Source organism: Somniosus microcephalus, chromosome 9 (genome assembly GCF_052327205.1).
Source record: "Somniosus microcephalus isolate GS21.2 chromosome 9, FLI_Smic_1.0, whole genome shotgun sequence".
NCBI classification, from domain to species: domain Eukaryota; kingdom Metazoa; phylum Chordata; class Chondrichthyes; order Squaliformes; family Somniosidae; genus Somniosus; species Somniosus microcephalus.
The window spans coordinates 225,886,363-225,907,549 of NC_140995.1; the positions used below are offsets into that span (position 1 = coordinate 225,886,363).

The 21,187-nt window shown below is 46.0% G+C and overlaps 1 protein-coding gene across 1 annotated transcript in view; it reads left to right on the forward strand.

The window, feature by feature from the left end:
- Positions 1 to 14,000: 14,000 nt before the first annotated feature.
- gnmt (glycine N-methyltransferase) overlaps positions 14,001 to 21,187 on the forward strand; it is a 59,462-nt gene continuing 52,275 nt past the window's right edge. Inside the window, exon 1 of the mRNA XM_085997948.1 lies at positions 14,001 to 14,366. Coding sequence (XP_085854074.1) covers positions 14,161 to 14,366 — 206 coding nt within the window. The 5' untranslated portion in view covers positions 14,001 to 14,160. The remainder of the gene's footprint in view (positions 14,367 to 21,187) is intronic.

Below are 21,187 nucleotides of genomic sequence, written 5' to 3' on the forward strand. Positions count from 1 at the left end.
TTGTCCACCACATTGTACAGAGCCCAGAAATTTGGGGCCCAATATGCATGACAGAGACCTCGCTTGAAGGGGAAAAGTCGTGCAAGCACCCTTGCCATCAGTGTCCTCCTCTACTTTGTTCTTTCCTATGCTCTCTTTTCCTGTTTTGTTTATAATTAGGCTGGTTACGTTTTTTGTAGATCCCTTCCCCCATCTTACCAGTTTAAAGCCTTTGCCAGCTCCCTATTTACCCTTTCCACTAGGACATGGGTCCCATCCCTGTTCAGATGGAGTCCGTCCCATCGGTACAGCTTCTTGTCCCAGAACTGGTGCCAGTGTCCCATGAAAAGGAACTCCTCTTTCCCACACCAGCCCTTTAGCCATGTGTTAATTCTACTGATCTTTCTGCTTCTATGCCAATTTGCAAGTGGCTCGGGGAATAATTCAGAGATTATTACCCTCGAGGTCCTGCTTTTTAATTTAGAGCTTAGCTCCTGATACTCTTTCAGCAGGACCTCCTCCCTATTCCTACCTATGTTGTTTGTTACAACATGGACCACAATAACTGGATTTACCCTCTCCCTTTCCAAGTTCCTCTCCAGCCGCCGTGAGATATCCCTTTACCTGGCACCGGGTAGACAACACACCCTTCGGGATTCTCATTCTTGGCTGCAGAGGAGGCTATCTATCCCCCTAATTATAGAGTCCCCTACTGCTACCATCTTTCTATTCTGCTCTCCCACCCCACCCCCCCTTGAACAGCCTTCTAAGCCACAGTGCCTTGGTCTGCATTTTGGCTGTCCTCCCTGCAGTCTTTCTCCTTGTCCTCACAGGTAGCGAGTACTTCATACCTGTTGGACAGGACCAGTGTTTACGGGACCTCCTTCTCAACCTCTCCTAAATCCCCGCTACCCGGTTCCCGAACAGTCACACCCTCCCCTTCCTGAACCTGTGCTTCCCTCTGGGGTGTGACTGCATTCTGGATAAAACTCTCCAGAAATTCTTCCCCCTCCCTTATGTGTCGGAGTCTCCAACTCGCACGCCAGCTCAATGACACTGAGCCAGAGAGATTTGAGATGGAGACATCTCCTGCAGACATGTTCGCTCGGGACAGTCTCGCTGTCCATAACTCCCACATACTGCAGTTGAGACACACAACCTGCCCTCCCATATCTTAGTCTAGCCTTATTTTATTTATTTAATTATTTAAAGTCTTTATTTATAGTTATATTAATTAGTTTAACTGGTTAAGCTATAAATTTAATACAGTACTTTGTAGTTTCCCGCACCTAGTTTAGACCACCGTCCTAGGTCTCGGAGAGTTGTAGGGCTGGAAGAGATTACAGAGATAGGGAGGGGTGAGGCCATGGCGGGATTTGAAAACAAGGATGGGAATTTTAAAATTGAGGCGTTGCTTAACTGGGATCCAATGTAGGTCAGTGAGCACAGGGACTCGGTGTGAGTTAGGATACGGGCAGCAGAGTTTTGGATGAGCTCAAAATTTATGGAGGGTAAACAGTGGGAGGCCGGCCAGGAGTGCTTTGGAATAGTCAAATCTAGAAGTAACAAAGGCATGGATGAGGGTTTTAGCAGCAGATGAGCTGAGGCAGGGGTGGATTTGGGCGATATTATGGAGGTGGATTGGTGATCTCACACAGAAAGCCCATAAATGGATGGTGTGGGAGACTGACAAAGCTGCAGCAGGTAATGTTCTTTTGAAACAAGGGTCAAGGCATGTTATTAGGACAGAGTGAATCAATAGATTAATATTGTAAATATTTTCCATGTAAAAATATTGACTTTGGTCCATTGGCTGAACCAATCCCCGTTCAAGGACACATCACATCTGTTTTTACTGCAAAATTTACCATTATTGTTCATCCTTTGCATGTATTTTTTACTTGCAAGGTTAATATACTTTTTTTAATAACGATTTAACTCACCACATCAGCGGAGTATTGATTAACCTTCTACTCTGCAGGAGCAGACTGAAATCAGACTTTTGTCTGGAATATAACTGGACTAAAGACATTTTTTTTTAAATCACTCAAACTGCAGCAGACTTTGGCATCGCCCTCACTCTTTCAAGGCTCTGTATCTAGTTGGGGAGCCAGTGATGAGAGATTATAAACAACCTGGAGGTCACTATTGTCCAGTAACTCAACTAAACCAGTCACGTAAATGCCACGGCAACTAGAACAGATCGGAGGTTGGGTATTCTGCGGCCAGTGGCTCACCTCCTAACTCCCCACCATCACACAAATAAATTATCTGGTCATTCAATCATTCCTGTTTGTGGGAGCTTGCTGTGCACAATTGGCTGTCACGCGTCCTCCATTACAACATTATACTTCAAAAGTAATTAATTGGTCGCAAAGCACTTTGAGATGTCCTGAGGTCGTGAAAAGTGCTACATATAATGATATATAATATATTTCTTTATTAAATCAGCGTGCTTTGTTTTACAGTTTTAATTTGTGACATCTATCAGAATAACTGTTAGCGTTATAAAAGGATACAGAAGAGAACAGTAGAATGAGATGAAACACCACCACCTACAAGTTCCCATCCAAATCACACACTACCCCGATTTGGACATATATCGTCATTCTTTTATTAGAAGATCCAACCACACCTTCCACAAACGCACTGTACTATGCATGTTTGCCACTTACAACCACCACCCCTTTATTGATGCTTAAAGAGCTTTCCGTGCCCATTAGGTACCACGCCTGTGGTTGACTCTTAACTACCCTCTGAAGTGGCCTAACAAGTCACTCAGTTCTATTAAACCATTACAAAGAGTAACAAGACCACATAGGATACTGATAGTCACACTCACTCTTTACAATAAGTTCCTAGTTCAAATTCTGATTAGAATTAAATTATTATTTTATGTAGTTCAAGCGGAGGCCCAACACCACCATCACTTTCTCAGGCCAACTAGACATGGACAATAAATGCCGGCTTTGTCAGCAATGCCCATGTCCCGCGAATTAATAAATAATAACCAGCTTTCCCTGAATTTTCTCCCCTGCTACACCACACCTCTCACCCCCGCTTGAAAAGCCTCCTCAAAACCAACCTCTTTGACTGTGCCTTTGGTCCCCTAACCTCCTCCCAGTTCCTGGTCGGTGATTAATCTACCCTTTCGTGATTTTCAGCTTGTTGAAGGCACAATGTGATTGTCAAACGTGGTAACTTCTCCAAATCAGGTTCTCCTAACGGTGACATCAGCAGTATAATATAATTTCATTCCACTATTCTTTTCTGTATCCTTTTATAATGCTAACAGTTATTGTGACAGATGTCACAAATTAAATCTGTAAAACAAAGCACACTGATTTAATAAAGAAATATATTATATAGCATTATATATAGCACTTTTCACGACCTCAGGACATCCCAAAGTGCTTTGCGACCAATTACGTACTTTTGAAGTATAATGTTGTAATGGAGGACACGTGACAGCCAATTGTGCGCAGCAAGCTCCCACAAACAGGAATGATTGAATGACCAGATAATTTATTTTAGTGATGTCGGTTGAAGGATAAATATTGGCCAGGGCAACGGGGAGAAATCGCTTCCTCATCTTTGAATAATGCCATGGGATATTTTACATCCACCTGAGAGAACAGAAGGGGTCTCGGTTTAACATCTCATCCAAAAGACGGCACCTCCGACGGTGCAGCACTCCCTCCATACTGGGAAGGGTGAGCCTAAGTTATGGGCCTAAGTCTCTGGAGTGGGACTTGGAGTCACAACCTTCTGCCTCAGAGGCATACGTGCTACTAACTGAGTCACGGCTGCCACTATATAAAGCAATATTAAACAGAAATTCGGCCGATAACGTCAAACATGGGACTGACCCAATAAAATTAAGTCTGCTGACAAGACAAGTATTTGTAACAAAAGCACTGGGTGGTGTAGAACATGAGGGAGCTATCCTTTCACCACTGCAACCTGAGTTTGAATTCACCATAGTGGTACACGCAGAAAACTCAGTGGGTAGTGACTTCAATGTAAAATAAAAGCAGGTGCATTGTAAAACGGGGCTGCCGATTAACTATGAGCCCGTTTCGAGCTAAAATCTTACCCTCAATGCATTGTCCAGCAAACTCATTGAATATCAACTTGGCTTTCTTACCTCGGAGTCAGAAGGTTGATGGTTCCAACCCTACTCCAAGATTTCAGAGCATAATCCAGGCTGCCTCTTCCGTGAAGTACTGAAGGAAACACTGCATTGTCAGAGGCGCTGTCTTTCAGATAAGATGTTAAACCCAGTCTGTCTCTTCAGTTGAACGTAAAAGTTCCCATTTATTTAGCGTATGCAGGCTCGACATATAGTTCCAGCGAGGGCAATGCATCATTGTTCTCATCGCACCCCCTGTGAGTAATTGATTTATCAGTGAAACTAATAATGCAACAGCAGACCAAGTCAGCGAATTTTCAGATCCCAATCAATCGACTAATAATGACAAGATCCCATGGGGGAAAGATTCAGTTGGTTAGCACCTCCCGTTAGCGCCTGCAGAGGGCGGTAATGGGGCACTGATGCAGCAGCACCGGGGCGGGGTGAATCTAGCGCCACACGGCAAATCCGACCTTCCCCTTGTGCCGCCGGTATGAGGTACCGCTGGGGACTTCAACGGCAGGCAGATCGTGACGTCAGTGAACTTTCAACACTCACCGGGCACTCGATCTGTAAAATTTATTATCGCCACTTACCTTTGCGCCGCGACCAGCAGGCGCACAGCTGATGTAAGCCGGTTCCAGCGACGTTATTTAAAGGCATCAGCATTAAGCACTTGCAGCTGTCAGGACAGGTGAGTTTCAGTGGCTTCTTGTCAGTTTCAGCCAGTGGGAGCAGTTTGTATGAGTAATTTCAAGCTTCCTTTTTTACCAGCAGTCTTCTGGCAAATGCAAAGTGGCTACATTTATTGTTCAAAGGCAACATTAATGGGAGCTGTACTGGCGCCACCTCGCCCTCCAGGACCTACGTCATAGGAAGCGTGGGCAGCCAGAAATACGGGAACATGTGCGCAAAGTGATGAAGGGGGACATCAGGGGTCTTGCCAGGAGGTCTTACCCTCCGAGGCCATTCCGACAGCACCTCTCCTACCTTCAATTAAGCGAGGAGCAGTGTATTACACGGCTCCGCATCACCAAGTTGATGGTTACAGAACTCTGCCACCTCCTCCAAACAGACCACCGGCCTCACACCAGGATGACTTAAACCCCAGATCCCTTTTGCTCACCACATGCCCATCATACCATCCCTGTGTCATGCCATATCATAGCGTGTCCTCCTGGGCGCAAAGGTGAAATGAGAGAGACCATGAAATATTGCAAACTCCATTAATAAATTTATGCATAAACATATCACACATATCACATTCATTCTAATAAGTAATGACCCTTGTGCCTGCCATAGTTGAATAGCTGTCATTGTGTGCAAGGTGTGAGATGTGGGTGTGAGTGTTGCTTGGTAGAGATTGTTGGTGGGTGAGCACTGGGGATGTAGTGCTTTGGGCAGTGTGTGAAGTTTGTGGTACAGCTGGTGGTATGTAGCATTGGTTAAAGCATTCAATCACCCTGAGCACCCGATTGAGGTGGATCTGCCATGAGCACACCTGCTTCAGTCCTCTGGCTCCTTCTCCTTGTTGTGCTTCTCCTTGCTGAGGCAGCTGCACAGCCAGCAATGCTGAGAATGAGATGCTGCAATGTCAATGAACCTCCCCTTTCAGTACTGGGAAGAGCCTGTGGCAATGATGAGTTGAGATTAGACTGCACCCGATATTGGTCCACCCTTTGAGTGTAACGACACTGAGCTGGGCCTTTAAGACTTGATTTAGCTCCCCAATCATTTCTTTGAGCAGTGTGAATGAATTTTGTAGTCTAAAGCATTAGTGCCTGGTGCTAATTCCCACATTTTCTAAAGATACCGCCCATTCCTGGGCTATATTGAATTTCTAGTCACATGAGTCTATTTGAAGAAGTGCAGGGACATTTCTCCTGGTGTCCTGGCCAAAACAACAAAATAGATTAACTGGCCATTTCTCTCAGTTCTGTTTGAGGGATCTTGCTGTGCACAAATTGGCTGCCATGCTTCACCACATAGTAACACACTTGAAATATAATTAATTGGCTGTCAAATGCTTTGGGATGCTAAAGGTAAGCTTTTTAAAGTATTTTATTAGTAAACAGACGTGTTTGAGGCATGCCCACAGTGTTTTTGGATCCATTGTTGAACCTGGTTCCTATGCAGAACTCTACCTCTGTGCTGCCCATCTAGTTTTGAACTGAGCACAAGTCCTATGTGAGGTGAGGTCCTCCAGGAGGGTAGCCATTAGCTGGCTGGTAAGACAACTGGGAAGCACGGGTTTGAGCCCTTGCCAAGTGGAAACCAGCTCCTCATCCATGGTACAGTGAGCAGCACAATTCACCACAAAATATGTGAGTGCGTTGTCACCATCTTCCTGACCACAGTATGGACACACACCTTCCTACATTCATACCCATGGAACCATGTTGGAGGTGTGGAGCTTGGCTCTCTTCAACCCAACAGAGCTCTCGATATTATGATCATTGGCCTCCAGGCATTGCTTTCCAGTCATAGTCTCAGAGTTTCCTCTTCCAAAAACAGCAATGTGATAATGGCCAGGTAATCTGTTTTTGTTGAGGGATAAATATTGGCAAAGTGATTGGCGCTAATGGTTACTGCCGCCGCTAACCTCCCGCTGAATTTCACGGGAGGCGTTGGCGGCACCACGCCCAGGCGCTAGTTGCTTTGCGCCCCGTTAGCTCCCTCTTAGGGTGCTAACAGGAGGCGCAAAGCAACCGAATTTTTAGGTCCAAATGTAATGTGGCTATGATCCCTTTAAGGAACCTGGCTGAAAACGCATCATGAATGATGTCACCAGACCCACTCCATCTCATTGGGCCGGGTAATGTGCTGGGCGGGCTTAATAGGCCCCCATTAAGGTAAGTTCATTTTCAACAGTGGGATGGAGCCAGCAGCGGGGTCACGACTCATCACGGACACCGGCCGCACCAGACCCGCCCAGGTAGGCAAAATTCCGGCCTATGTCTCTAATGAGCATGGACCCACAATGCAACCTACCCATAATTAGGCACTAACTTGAACCTTACAACAACAGAAAAAACAACAACTTGTATTATATAGTGCCTTCAATGTAGCAAACGTCCCAAGCCGCTTCACAGGACCCTTATCAAACAAAATTTGACACCGAGCATCATAAGGCGACAATAGGGCAGATGGCCAAAAGCTTGGTTAGGAATAGATTTTAAGGAGCATCTTAAAGGAGGAAAGATAGGTAGAGAGACAGAGAGGTTTAGGGAGGGAATTCCAGAGCTTAAGGTCTTGGCAGCTGAAGGAACGGCCATCAATGGTGGAGCGATTAATATCAGGGATGCTCAAGAGGCTAGAATTAGAGGAGCGCAGATATCTCAGAGAGTTGTAGGGCTGGAAGAGATTACAGAGATAGGGAGGGGCGAGGCCATGGAGGGATTTGAAAAACAAGGATGATCATTTTAAAATCGAGCTTAACCGGGACCCAAAGTAGGTCAGTGATGTGATTTAGGATACAGGCAGCAGAGTTTTGGATGACCTCAAATTTACGGAGGGTAAACAATGGGAGGCCAGCCAGGAGTGCTTTGGAATACTCAAATCTAGAGGTAACAAAGGCATGGATGAGGGTTTCAGCAGCAGAGGGTTTGAGCTAAGGCAAGGACGGAGTCGGGCAATATTATGGAGGTGGATTGGTGATCTCACATAGAAAACCCACAAATGGATGGTGTGGGAGACTGACAAAGCTGCAGCAGGTAATGTTCTTTTGAAACAAGGGTCAAGGCATGTTATTGGGACAGAGTGGATCAAAAGATTAGTATTGTAAATATTTTCCACGTAAAAGTATTGACTTTGGCCCATTGGCTGAACCAGTCCCCGTGATGTTCAAGGACATATCACATCTGTTTTCACTGCAAAATTTACCATTATTGCACGTATTTTTTACTTGCAAGGCTAATATACTGTTTTTTTTATAAAGATTTAACTCACCACATCAACAGAGCATTGATTAACCTTCTATTCTGCAGGAGCAGACTGAAATCAGATTTTTGTCTGGAACATAACTGGACTAAAGACATTTTTTAAAAATCACTCAAACTGCAGCAGACTGGTTTCAGGTTTTGGAATTGTCCTCACTCTTTCAAGGCTCTGTATCTAGCTGGGGAGCCAGTGATAAGGGATTATAAACAACCTGGAGGTCACTATTGTCCAAACCTCAACTGAACCAGTCACGTAAATGCCACGGCAACTAGAACAGATCGGAGGTTGGGTTTTCCATGCCCATTAGGTACCAAGGGACCCTTCAAACCTCCAGCCTTCACCTCCAAATGTCCCTTCGCTTACAAACTTAGATGTAATCATTCTACTAAAAGCTTCTCATCAACTGTCGACGACAACAACAACTTGTATTTATATAGCGCCTTTAAAGTTGTAAAACGTGCTAAGGCGCTTCACAGGAGAGTTTTCAAACAAAATTCGACACCGAGCCACATAACGAGATATTAGGGCAGATAAAAGAGGTAGGTTTTAAGCAGTATCTTAAAGGAGGAGAGGTAGAGAGGCGGAGGGGTTTAGGGAGGGCCTACGATGTCCTGAACAGCACTCCTTATCAGCGTTGCTTCCTGCTGCGAGGCTCCACTCGAGAATCAGTCCGCTAATTGCTTGTTACACTGATGTATTAGCCTACCCACTAGGGGATGCAAGCAGAGACCTGGCTCATGGTTACTGAAGATCATTTACCTTTTTCCAAGATACGGCCGCACATAACAGCTGGGAGAAACTGACAGCAGGCGGTGGACCTTCAAACCTCCACCCTACAGGTGGAAGCATTGGAGCTTCTGGGGAAATAGGAGGGCAGGAGCCAGCAGTGGGTTTGTGATGCCATTCTTCCTTCTCCTCACATTACCTTTCAGCAAACTATATAAGCCTGATGTTACTCCTTCTATTCAATGTGACACACAAACTCAGCTCCACAACAACCCATTCTAATCTATCTTCTTCTTTTCCTCCTCCAGATATACCCGAGGAGTTTATTTCTGTACCAGTCCGTACTTGTAGCCACTTGTGGAAAGCAACACGATGGCCTGGAACTGGGACTGACGTTACTGCCACTCAACTGCTCCTTCACTTGTCCACGAACAGAACTGCTAGAAACCATTTCCTCATGAGGCCCAGTGATATATCTGAGAGACAAACAGTGAGAGATGCTCCTATTGCTTTCTCTATAGTTTTTGGTGCTGTGACTACTGTTTCAGTTGCAACTGGTGTTGCTCGCTGCTCAGTGGCAGACTGTAGTACAGTCATTCGTCCATCCCTTGTACTGCCGTGAGAATTCAGCACGGCCATTATATTGTAACATCGTCATTGGAAATCAGGCCCACCAAGGTCTGTATCTCAGACATACAGCATGCTGGACTCTGATCTGTACCTGTTGGCCCTTCAACAGACACCTCTGCACTACTCTTTAACCAGACCTTAGCTTCACCCTGCGTCTCATTCAAGTGAAAGTTGGTACTGTGGTGACTGCTTCTGTACAGCTGAGGCACTCTAAAGGCCATTGGTTTCTCCATTCTCTGTGAAGAGACTAAGGGGTGCATTTTTAGTATCTAGACACACTTATCCATTTGGCCGTTGTGCTTACATTGCTGGTGCACAATCGGTGTACATTGACACATAGAAACATAGAAGATAGGAGCAGGAGTAGGCCATTCGGCCCCTCGAGCCTGCTCCGCCATTCAATGAGATCATGGCTGATTATCCAAATTCAGTACCCTGTCCCTGACACATTACTGTAACATACTTGTTTCAAAATGAAGATACAATTGGGGGATTCTCCTCCATTTTATGGAGAGACCAGAGCACAAAAATCTAGGCTGACACTCCAGTGCAGTACTGAGGGAGTGCTGCACTGTCTGAGGTACCATCTTTCATATGAGACCTTAAACCGAGGCCCTATCTGATCTCTCAGGTGGACGTAAAAGATCCCGTGGAACTATTTTGAAGAAGAGCAGGGGAGTTATCCCTGGTGTCCTGGCCAATATTCAACATCACTAAACAGATTATCTGGTCATAATCACATTACTGTTTGTGGGAGCTTGCTGTGTGCTAATTGGCTGCCACATTTCCTACATTACAACAGTGACTACACTTCAAAAGTACTTAATTGGCTGTAACGCATTTTGGGAAGTCTGGTGGTCATGAAAGGCGCTATATAAATGCAAGTCTTTCTTTCTTTTCGAGGTAAGAGTAGATTTGAAGCAAAATAAGTTATGGGGTTTGGGGACAGCAGTGGGATGGCTCGTACAGGTATCCTGTGCTGTAAAATGCTGTGCTCCTATGGTTTCTGCCTTAATCATTCCCCATGGCAAAGTCCCAAGAACCCTGTGTAAAAAGACTTCTAACCCTCTTCTTGCTCACTCTCACTGACAATTTGTAATTCATGGCTCCTCATTGCTGATTCCCCAACCAAAGGAAATAGTCTTTTCCTAATCATTTCCCTATCAATTACTCTATTATGTTTTCTTTTACGATAGCAAAATACTGCAGATGCTGGAAATCCAAAATAACAACAGAAAATGCTGGAAAAACTCAGCAGGTCAGGCAACATCCGTGGAGAGAAATTTGAGTTGACGTTTCGGGTTGAAACCCTTCTTCAAAACTGGAAAGAAAATAAAAAGATCGAAGGCAAAGCTGCGATCGAACAAAAGAAGAAAAGGAGACAATAAAAGGTATTAGAAGCCAGATGAGATGGTAATGGGCCCGTGGAGACAAAAGGCAGCTGAGATTAGGTGTGAAGTGTACTGGCAGGAAAAGGACAGCTGCCAGGTGAGAGAGAGAAACAAAAGGAAAGGAGGTGGGGGGGGGGGGGAAAGGAGGACCCAAAACAAAGGGGTGGAAAAAATTAAAAGGAAAAAAGTAATAGAGGCCGAGGTTATGATCTGAAATTATTGAACTCGATATTGAGTCCGGAAGGCTGCAAAGTGCTGTTCCTCGAGTTTACGTTGAGCTTCCATGGAACAATACAAGAGGCCAAGGACGGTGAGGTCCGAGTAGGAATGGAGCGGTGAATTAAAATGACAGGCGACCGGAAGCTCGGGGTCACCCTTGCGGACTGAACGGAGGTGTTCCGCAAAGCGGTCACCCAATCTGCGTTTGGTCTCCCCAATGTAGAGGAGACCACATCGTGAGCAGCGAATACAGTATACTAGATTGCAAGAAGTACAAGTGAATCACTGCTTCACCTGGAAGGGGTGTTTGGGGCCCTGGACAGTGGGAAGGGGGGAGGTATAGGGGCAGGTGTTACATCTCCTGCGCTTGCACGGGAATGTGCCAGGCGAAGGGGAAGGGCTGTTGGGGGTGATAGAGGAGTGGACTAGGGTGTCTTGGAGGGAGCGGTCCCTCATTGTCTCCTTTTCTTCTTTTGTTCGATCGCAGCTTTGCCTTCGATCTTTTTATTTTCTTTCCAGTTTTGAAGAAGGGTTTCAACCCGAAACGTCAACTCAAATTTCTCTCCACGGATGTTGCCTGACCTGCTGAGTTTTTTCAGCATTCTCTGTTGTTATTTTATGTTTTCTTTTAGCCAGCTCCCGCACCTCTAATCTATCTTATGAGCTGTAGGAGTGTCACCTGTGGTCCAGTGGGTAGCATGCTCGCCTCTGAGTCAGATAAGGCTTTGTGTTCAAGTCCCAGTCCAAGAGACGAGCATAAAAATCTAGGCTGATGCTCCAGTGCAGTGCTAAGAGAGTGCTGCACTGTTGAAGGAGCTGTCTTTTGATGAGAGTGCTGCACTGTTGAAGGAGCTGTCTTTTGATGAGAGTGCTGCACTGTTGAAGGAGCTGTCTTTTGATGAGAGTGCTGCACTGTTGAAGGAGCTGTCTTTTGATGAGAGTGCTGCACTGTTGAAGGAGCTGTCTTTTGATGAGAGTGCTGCACTGTTGAAGGAGCTGTCTTTTGATGAGATGGTAAACCGAGGCCCCCATCTGCCCCAGGCAGACGTAAAAAAATCCCATTGCACTATTTCGAAGAGCAGAGGAGTTCTCCCTGGTGTCCTGGCCAATACTTATCCCTCACTCAACATAACAAAAACAGATTATCTGGTCATTATCACATTGCTGTGTGTAGGAGCTTGCTGTGCATAAATTGGCTGCCATGTTTCCTATATTATAACAGTGACTACACTCCAAAAAGTACTGTGTCAGCTATGGCTCAGTTGGTAGCACACTTGCCTCTGAGTCAGAAGATTGCGAGTTCAAATTCCCACCTGGAGGTGCTGTTTTTCGGATGAGATGTTAATGTGAGGCCCTGTCTGCTCTCAGTTGGATGTAAAAGATCCCATGGCACTATTTCAAAGAAGAGCAGGGGAGTTATTCTCAGTGTCCTGGCCAATATTTCTCCCTCTACCAACATAACAAAAACAGATTATCTGGGCATTTTCACATTGCTGCTTGTGGGAGCTTGCTGCGTGTGATCCTCTCTAACTTTTACCGCTGCACAATAGAGAGCATCCTGACGAACTGTATCACAGTATGGTATGGCAGCTGTAGCTATGATGACCGGAAAGCCCTGCAGCGGGTAGTCAAAACTGCCCAACGCATGACCGGCACCCGGCTACCGACCATAGAGCACATATACCAGAAACGCTGTTTACGGAGGTCACGGACCATCATCAAAGACCCTACCCACCCCAGCCACAGTCTGTTCGCCCTCCTGCCATCTGGGAGATGCTACAGATGCATTCGCACCCGAACGACCAGATTTAGGAACAGCTTCTTTCCCAGGGCTGTCATCCTACTGAACTCCACAAATAAACTCTAAAGCCTGCACATCTGCCAATGCACTTTATTATGTTTATGTTAATGTATTACAAGCCAAATGAATGTTGAATGTTTAAATGTCTTAATCTAAATGTACACTCTCGGGAGCCGCAAGCCTACATTTCGTTGTACTGCACTTGTGCGCTAACAATGACAATAAAGTTGATTGATTGATTGATTGAATTGGCTGCTGCTGTTTCACACATTACAACAGTGATAATAACAGAAAATGCTGGAAATATTCAGCAGGCCAGGCAGCATCTGTGGAGAGAGAAACAGGGTTAACGTTTCAGGTCTGGGACCCTTCATCAGAACTGGAAAAAGCTGGAAATGTAACAGATTTTAAGCAGATGCAGAGAAAAGCGCTTTCAGACGTCTGGCGGAGCTATATAAATGCAAAATAACAACAGAAAATGCTGGAAAAACTCAGCAGGCCAGGCAACATCCGTGGAGAGAAAATAGAGTCGACGTTTTGGGTGAACCCTTTTTCAAAACTGGAAAGGAAATGAAATAGATCGAAAGGCAGGGCTGGGAGAGAACAAGAGAAGTGAAGAGACATTAAGAGGTATTCAAAACGAGACGAGATGGTGATAGGACTGGTGGAGACAAAAGACGGCTCTAGATTAGGCGTGAAATGTTCTGGTAGAATGAGAGACAGCTGCCATGTGGGAGAAAAAAAAAGTGGGGTGGGGGAAAGGCCAAAACAAAGATGTGGATAAAATATAAGCAAAAATGTAAAGGGGGCCGAGGTTATGATCTGAAATTGTTGAACTCGATGTTGAGTCCGGAAGGCTGTAAAGTGCCTAATCGGAAGATTAATGTATAAATGCAAGTCTTTCTTTCTTGCAACCTTTTCCTTGACTCATCCCCACACCATACCATTTTTCCCTCAGGGAGAAAGTGACTCGCGTCCTGGGAGGAGTGACAGTGAGCAAGAACCAATCACGACCAAGCGACCCTCAAAGGCCAGCGGCGGAGGAACCAATCAGCACTGAGAGGAGGCGGGACCTTCCCTCGTGCGAAATGGGCGGGGCTGTCGATTGTGACGCAGGGAAAGGGGCGGGGACACGAGGGGGGGGGTGCGTCGAGAACCGACGTCGGCGATTGGCTGCCAAAGTTCCACAAAAGTTTAGTTTCTGCAGCGAAAAGTTTTGGTGCGGAGCGGCCGGCTGGCTGCACAGGCTCGGGTGCTCGGAGCCAGTTTCCTCTTCGGAGATCTCGCTTTCCATTCTCATCCACCAGCTCTTTCTCTTCCCACCGTTGTCTCCATTTCAAGGGATGGTGGACAACGTCTACCGGACCCGCTCGCTCGGGGTCGGGGTCGTCGGCTTGCCCGACCAGTACGCCGACGGCAAAGCCGCCAAGATCTGGCAGCTGTACATTGGCGACACCAGGAGCAGGACGGACGAGTACCGGAGCGCCGTGGTGCAGCTGCTGCGCCAGCACAAGTGTCAGCGGATCCTGGACGTGGCGTGCGGCACCGGGTAGGGGAAGCCCTCTCAGTATTCTTCCCATGGAAGTGATTACAAATCTGTGCCTTCCAGAGGCTTGCATTGCAATTGGCGAGGCTCTGCTGCCGTTGAAGGATTCTGAACCTGCAGCACAGTACTCGCTATATGTAAATAACAACGGGAGCGCTTGCCTGGGGAAGTTTCGCACCCACGTGTCATAAAATCCACTGATCTATCAGTCTGCCCTCTGGTTCCGAAACCGGGCAGTGTGTTGCCCGCCCAGCCAGGGCAGTGTGTTGCCCGCCCAGCCAGGGCACCGGACTGTAGTAAAAGACTGTTTACCCATTGCTGTCTTTTTTTAAATGAGCCGTTTTGTCTTTACATAGGTACAGGCAGATGTGCTTGTCTCTTTAAAAAAAAGTGTACCAATTCCTGGCTGCTTTCCAACTGGGTCGCACGGTGGCATAGTGGTTAGCACTGTTGCCTCACAGCGCCAGGGACCCGGGTTCGAATCCGGCCTCGGGTGACTGTGTGGAGTTTGCACATTCTCCCCGTGTTTGCGTGGGTTTCCTCCAGGTGCTCCGGTTTCCTCCCACAGTCCAAAGATGTGTGGGTTATGTTGATTGGCTATGATAAATTGAGCCTTAGTGTTAGGGGGATTAAATACGTGGGGTTATGGGGATAGAGTGGGATATGTGTCGGTGCAGGCTCGATGGGCCGAATGGCCTCTATCTGCACTGTGGGGTTTCTGTGATTCTGTTGTGATTCTGTGTAAAAGCTGGCAACTTTGCTCATGGGGCGGCTGCCATGGTTGGTATTGATGGTTGGGACGCCACTCTCGATTAAATTGCCATGAAGTTGCCATCAGAGGTTTGATCTGGTGATGTAATCTTTGCCAGTCTGTCTCAGAATTTAGCCTCCAGTGGATTCGGCAAGGGCTATAGAGGGGGAGGGAGTGGGGCTAGTTGGATAACTCTTTCAGAGAGCTGGCACAGGCACGGTGGGCCGACCGGCCTCCTGTGCTGTACGATTCTACGATCGCCAGATGATCTTCGTAACCGTGTGATCACTGAATCGGAAGGCAGCAGGCCTGCAGTGTGCTTTGCTAAGGGCAAGAAGGGAAGGCATTAAGCAGGGGCAGATGGAAGTGAAGGAGAAAGAAACGTGTGGCGCAGGCTGCAATCAAATATCAGAGCGGCCCAGCACCCAACCGCTTTGTTTGACGCCTGTGAAAGGGAGGCGGTGTGGTGTGAGGAGGCCGGGAAGTGGGATGATCTCTGTGCCACGCCGCTGCACTAGCCCCAAGGTGGAAGTGCGAAATTATTCACTTTGGTAAGAAAAGAAAGACTTGCATTTATATAGCACCTTTCGCTACCACCGGACATCCCAAAGTGCTTTACAGCCAATGAAGTACTTTTTGAAGTGTAGTCACTGTTGTAATGTAGAACTTTGGTTGGAAGAATGGAAAAGCAGACTGGTATGCAGAGGGATTTGGGGGTCCTTGTACAGATGAGGGGATTGTCCTATGAGGAGAGATTGTGTAGAATGGGCCTATATTCTCTGGAGTTTAAAGGAATGAGAGGTGATCTCATTAAAATGTACAACAAAAATAGAAACAATGGCACGACGACTCCTGAGAACACACGAGTGCCAGCAGAAGGAAAATGGGCGAGGAAGTAAAGACTTCAAACTGTTGAAGGATTTATTTAACTGGCTCTTTAATATACTTCCATAAACCACTCAGCACCTAGCAACCCTGGGTACTCACAAAAATCTAGGCTGACACCCCAGTGCAGTACTGAGGGAGTGCTGCACTGTCGGAAGTGCCATCTTTCAGATGAGATGTTAAACCGAGCTCTCTCGGGTGGACGTAAAAGATCCCATGGCACTTTTTCGAAGAAGAGCAGGGGAGTTATTCCCGGTGTCCTGACCACTCTTTATTCCTCAATGAGTATCACTAAAACAGATTATCTGGTCATTATCACATTGCTGTTGGTGGGAGCTTGCTGTGTGAGGATTGGCTGCTGTGTTTTCTTTATTACGCATGGTGTGGAGATGCCGGTGTTGGACTGGGGTGGACAAATGTAAGAAGTCCCAGAACACCAGGTTATAGTCCAACAGCTTTATTTGAAATCAAGGTGACGAAGGAGCAGCGCTCCGAAAGCTTGTGATTTCAAATAAAGCTGTTGGACTATAACCTGGTGTTGTATGACTTCTTACATTTTTCTTTATTACAACAGTGACTGCACTTCAAAAAGTACTTAATTGGCTGTAAAGCACTTTGGGACATTCTGAGGTTGTGAACGGCACTATATAAATGTAAGTCTGTCTTTTCTTCCAGGACTTCTGCCCACCCTATTGGTTGAGAGAATGTACCTTTCTGTTTACATGTGCAAGGGCATGCAAATAACAAGCAAGTACATCTAAAAATAAATCATAGGGTGATGGGGGTAGCAAGGTTGCTGTAGCTGGTAGCTGCTATTTTCATTAAACCTCCTTGGTTGTGTAAGTGGATCTCATTTTTCAGATACTAAGAATACTTCTTTGCAAATGAGGAGATTTTCAAAATGAAGATACCGTTCAGCTTTTTTTCTTCGCCCTTCCCCCAGCTTTCTCCATTCCACTCGGTTATGTGGCGACTCCCAGTAAGTTGTAGTTCACCAGGTGCTGTCAACTGTCTCAAGTCAGCTTCCTATGTGAGCGCGAACTTGTGTGTCTTCTCCCGATTTAAAAGCAGGGTGATTTCTCCAACAAAATGCAATGAGTGGAGGATAGATACATAATGCAAATTCTATGCTTCAAGTCAATCCCAGTCATTTACAGTCGTGCAATCTCCAGCCGTGATTGACGGGGGAATTATCTAATCGACTCCATTCTGGAATAGTGGTGTCACTATACAGCCTTGTTTTTTGTGGTTATTTAGGACACCCTCGGATGGCTCTTCCCATCTGCCTCTGCATCCCTTGAGTGTCAGGGACAACAGTAGGTGAGGTAGTGTGTTACTGTTTTAAACAGCCAGAGAAAGGAGATTAGCTTGGAGAAAGGTGGGCACTCATTGCCTGAAGCTGACTCAATTCTGCAATGAGTCTGCTGTGTGAAGTAGCAGCAAGCCCTGGATATTCATCTTAAGAAGTGTTTGTCATAGAATCATAGAATAGTACAGAACGGAAAGAGGCCATTTGGCCCATCGAGTCTGTGCCGGCTCTTTCGCAGTTTAGAAATGGAATAATTGTATTAGTGACTTTAGTGGCAACCATTTGAATTTTGGCTGAACAGTTTATTTAAAACCATTTGATTGATGACGATGTTTGTCTTGGTATTAATTTTGAATTACATTACTGGTACTGTAGTTTGATTGCAATCTCATGTGTTTTTCTGGGAAGGTTAGGTTTTGTACTGGAGGTGAGGGGTGTGGGAATGACGATCTCAGCCGTGCCGTCGTGGGGGGATGCTGAATGGAGGCCAGACCCACAAGGAAAGAATTGTGGGGGGATGGGGAGCCCAGCTGTCGTTGTGCATCTGTTGTTAGTCTGTTCAATATAATGCAAATCCAACACTGGTCTGAGAGAAAACAGTAGCGTGCCAGCTCCTCTGGGGAAGGCTCGTGGGACTTTCATAGTCTATCGCTCAGTTGGTAGCACTCTCGCCTCTGAGTCAGAAGGTCGTGGGTTCAAGTCTCACTCCAGAGACTTGAGCACAAACTCTAGGCTGACACTCCAGTGAAGTACTGACCAGTGCTTTCTTTTGGATGAGATGCTAAACTAACATCTGCCCTCTCGGGCAGATGTAAAAGATCCCACAGCACTATTTTGAAGAGCAGGGGAGTTCTCCAATATTCTGGCCAATATTTATCCCTCAACCAACATCATTAAAACAGATTATCTGGTCGTTATCACATTACTGTTTTGGTGGGAGCTTGCTGTGCACAAATTGGCTGCCGCATTTCCTACATTGCAACCGTGACTACACTTCGAAAGTACTTTATTGGCTGTAAATCACCTTGGGATGTCATGAGGTTGCGAAAGGCAGAATAGAAATACATGTTCTTGTATGTGCAGAGTTAAGAGTCAATAAAAATAATCTACATTAAAAATGTAATTTTTTTTGCCCCAAAGTAATGCAGCAAGTTGTCACGTTGGGGCAAATTTTGCAAAGCCGCCCTTGCGGCACGGAGCCTCACTCAGTGGGAGCACTGGCAAATTGGGCGCACTGACCTCTATTCCGGTTCTCCCTCTGATTTCTTACTATATGCTGGCCAGACTGGCTCATAGAATCATAGCATGGTTACAGCACAGAAGGAGGCCATTCGGCCTGTCGAGTCCATGCTGGCTCTCTGCAAGAGCACTTCAGCTAGTCCCACTTCCCCGCCCTCTCCCCATAGCCCTGCAAATTATTTTCCTTCAGGTACTTATCCTACTCCCTTTTGTGAGTCTGCCTCCACCACCCTTTCGGGCAGTGCATTCCAGATCCTAACCTTCGCTGCGTAAAAAGTTTTCCCTCATGTTGTCTTTGGTTCTTATGCCAATCACCTTAAATCTGTGCCCTCTGGTTCCCGACCCTTCCGCCAATGGGACAGTATCTCTCTACTCTGTCTAGACCCCTCATGATTTTGAACACCTCTATCAAATCTCCTCTCAACTTTCTCTGCTCTGAGGAGAACAACTGCAGCTTCTGAAATCCCTCATCCCTGGAACTATTCTCGTAAATCTTTTCTGCACCCTCTCCAAGGCCTTCACATCCTTCCTAAAGTGCGGTGCCCAGAATTGGACACAATACTCCAGTTGAGGCCGAACCAGTGTTTTATAAAGGTTCATCATAACTTTCTTACTTTTATACTCTATGCCTCTATTTATGAAGCCCTGGATCCCGTATGCGCTTTTAACCACTTTCGCAACCTGCCCTACCACCTTCAATGATTTGTGCACATATACCCCCAGGTCTCTCTGTTCATGCACCCTCTTTAGGATTGTACCCTTTAGTTTATATTGCCTCTCCTTGTTCTTCCTACCAAAATGTATCACTTTGCACTTTTCTGCATTAAATTTCATCTGCCACGTGCCCGCCCATTCCACCAGCCTGTTTATGTCCTCTTGAAGTCTTTCACCATCCTTCCAAGTTTTGTGTCATCTACAAATTTTGAAATTGTGCCCTGTACACCCAAGTCCAAGACATTAATATATATCAAGAAAAGCAGTGGTCCTAGTACCGACCCTTGATGGGAACGAGAAGGGTAGACCTCTTACTGTGGCAGATTTAATAGTAACTTTCAAAAGGGAATTGCATATATATTGGAAAAGGAAACTTTTTCAAGGCTACAGGGAAAGAACCGAATAGTGGAACTAATCAGAAAGCTCGTTCAAAGAGCCGGTACAGGCGCGATGAGCCAAATGGTCTCCTTCTGTGCTGTATGCTCTATGTTTCTATGTTATTTTAGTTGCTGTATCCTAATAAGACAACCTTTTCTGCAGCTGGAAACCTTTTTTAAATGGCTGATCCAGAAAGTCCAGGGGTTTCCTGCACCTACAAGTTGGCCATGGCCTCTGACAGCAAGCCTAAAAAAAAAAAATCCCATGCTGCAAATCCACAGCAGGCACTCCATCAGCAGTGATGGATCAAGGACAGGTTAATGTTTTGGATCGAGGCCCTACGTTGGAACTGAGGCACTGAACTTGCCGTTCCTCTTTTCAGATGCTGGCAGATCGTTGCGTAAACGCACTTCCTCCTTTATTTACAGATTTCCGACATGCCCGCTTTTCTCTGCTTCTGTATCTCTGCCGTGACCTCGCCTTGTGTGTGTGCAGGAGTCCTGCAGCAGTGGATTTACACCCCCCTAAATGGGCACACTGAAGTGGGACTGCCCGTCTCTAGGAGAATATTACACTAGATAACAGTGCCCAGGCTAATTCCAGCAGTTTATCCTAAATCTCCATTACATTTGAAATACAAATAATCATCTTCAGTAAGTCAATGCAGTTCCCTGCATTGAAATACAAGCTGTAATATGTCTCTCTTTTCCCTCTCTCATTCTCTTTCTCTCTCTGTAGGCCAGCAGCAAGTGCATTCCATGCTTTCCAGTGTCTGCACAACTACAATATGACTTCGTATCTCATTGACACTCTGTATACACAAAGGCATGAGTTCAGTGTTGCTACAAAGAAAAAAAAAGCCATCCAACCCCCTGTGACTTTCCTATGGAAGTCTGTTGAGTTCGAAGCTTTTGGTTTGTGAGCGAAACATTCGGGACTCGCATAAGGCTCATCTGGTTGCCCGCAAATAACTTTCCCGTATAGCCAACAGTTCAGGCACAGCTATCAGAGAGCCAGATGAATATTTGGATTGAAGGTGAGAAGTAATTTTCAAAGTCCAAAAGGATAGCACTGTGGAATGCAATCCCCCCAAATCCTCTAGTCTAAATGGAATTTGTTTTATGCAGTCACCATAATCCGGAGATTATGGTGAATAGCAGCCCCTTTGTATGCTATAGGCAAGACCAGTGCTTTTCCGCTTTGATGGAAAGACACACAAAATCGCAGAATGCAATCTCCAAAACGATGGTAAAAGTCCCAGAACCTGATTTCATAAACACATGATTTATTCAGTCACTGAAAGCCTGTGGCTCTGGCTGTGATCAAATCGTTGAAGGGTTATCATAATCCTGTGGCATCCCCTAAGAATCTCTAGGGCCTGCACACCCTGATTGACCCCATTTCAACTAACCCATTCCTGGTTTTCAAAGTAACATACGACCCAAAAGTTTTTCTGCTCCCAAATATTTTGCACTCGGTCATGTGTGCGAGACTTTTCCTCCTTTAGGCACTTGACATCAACATCAAGCGTCACCCCTTGTAGTGTAT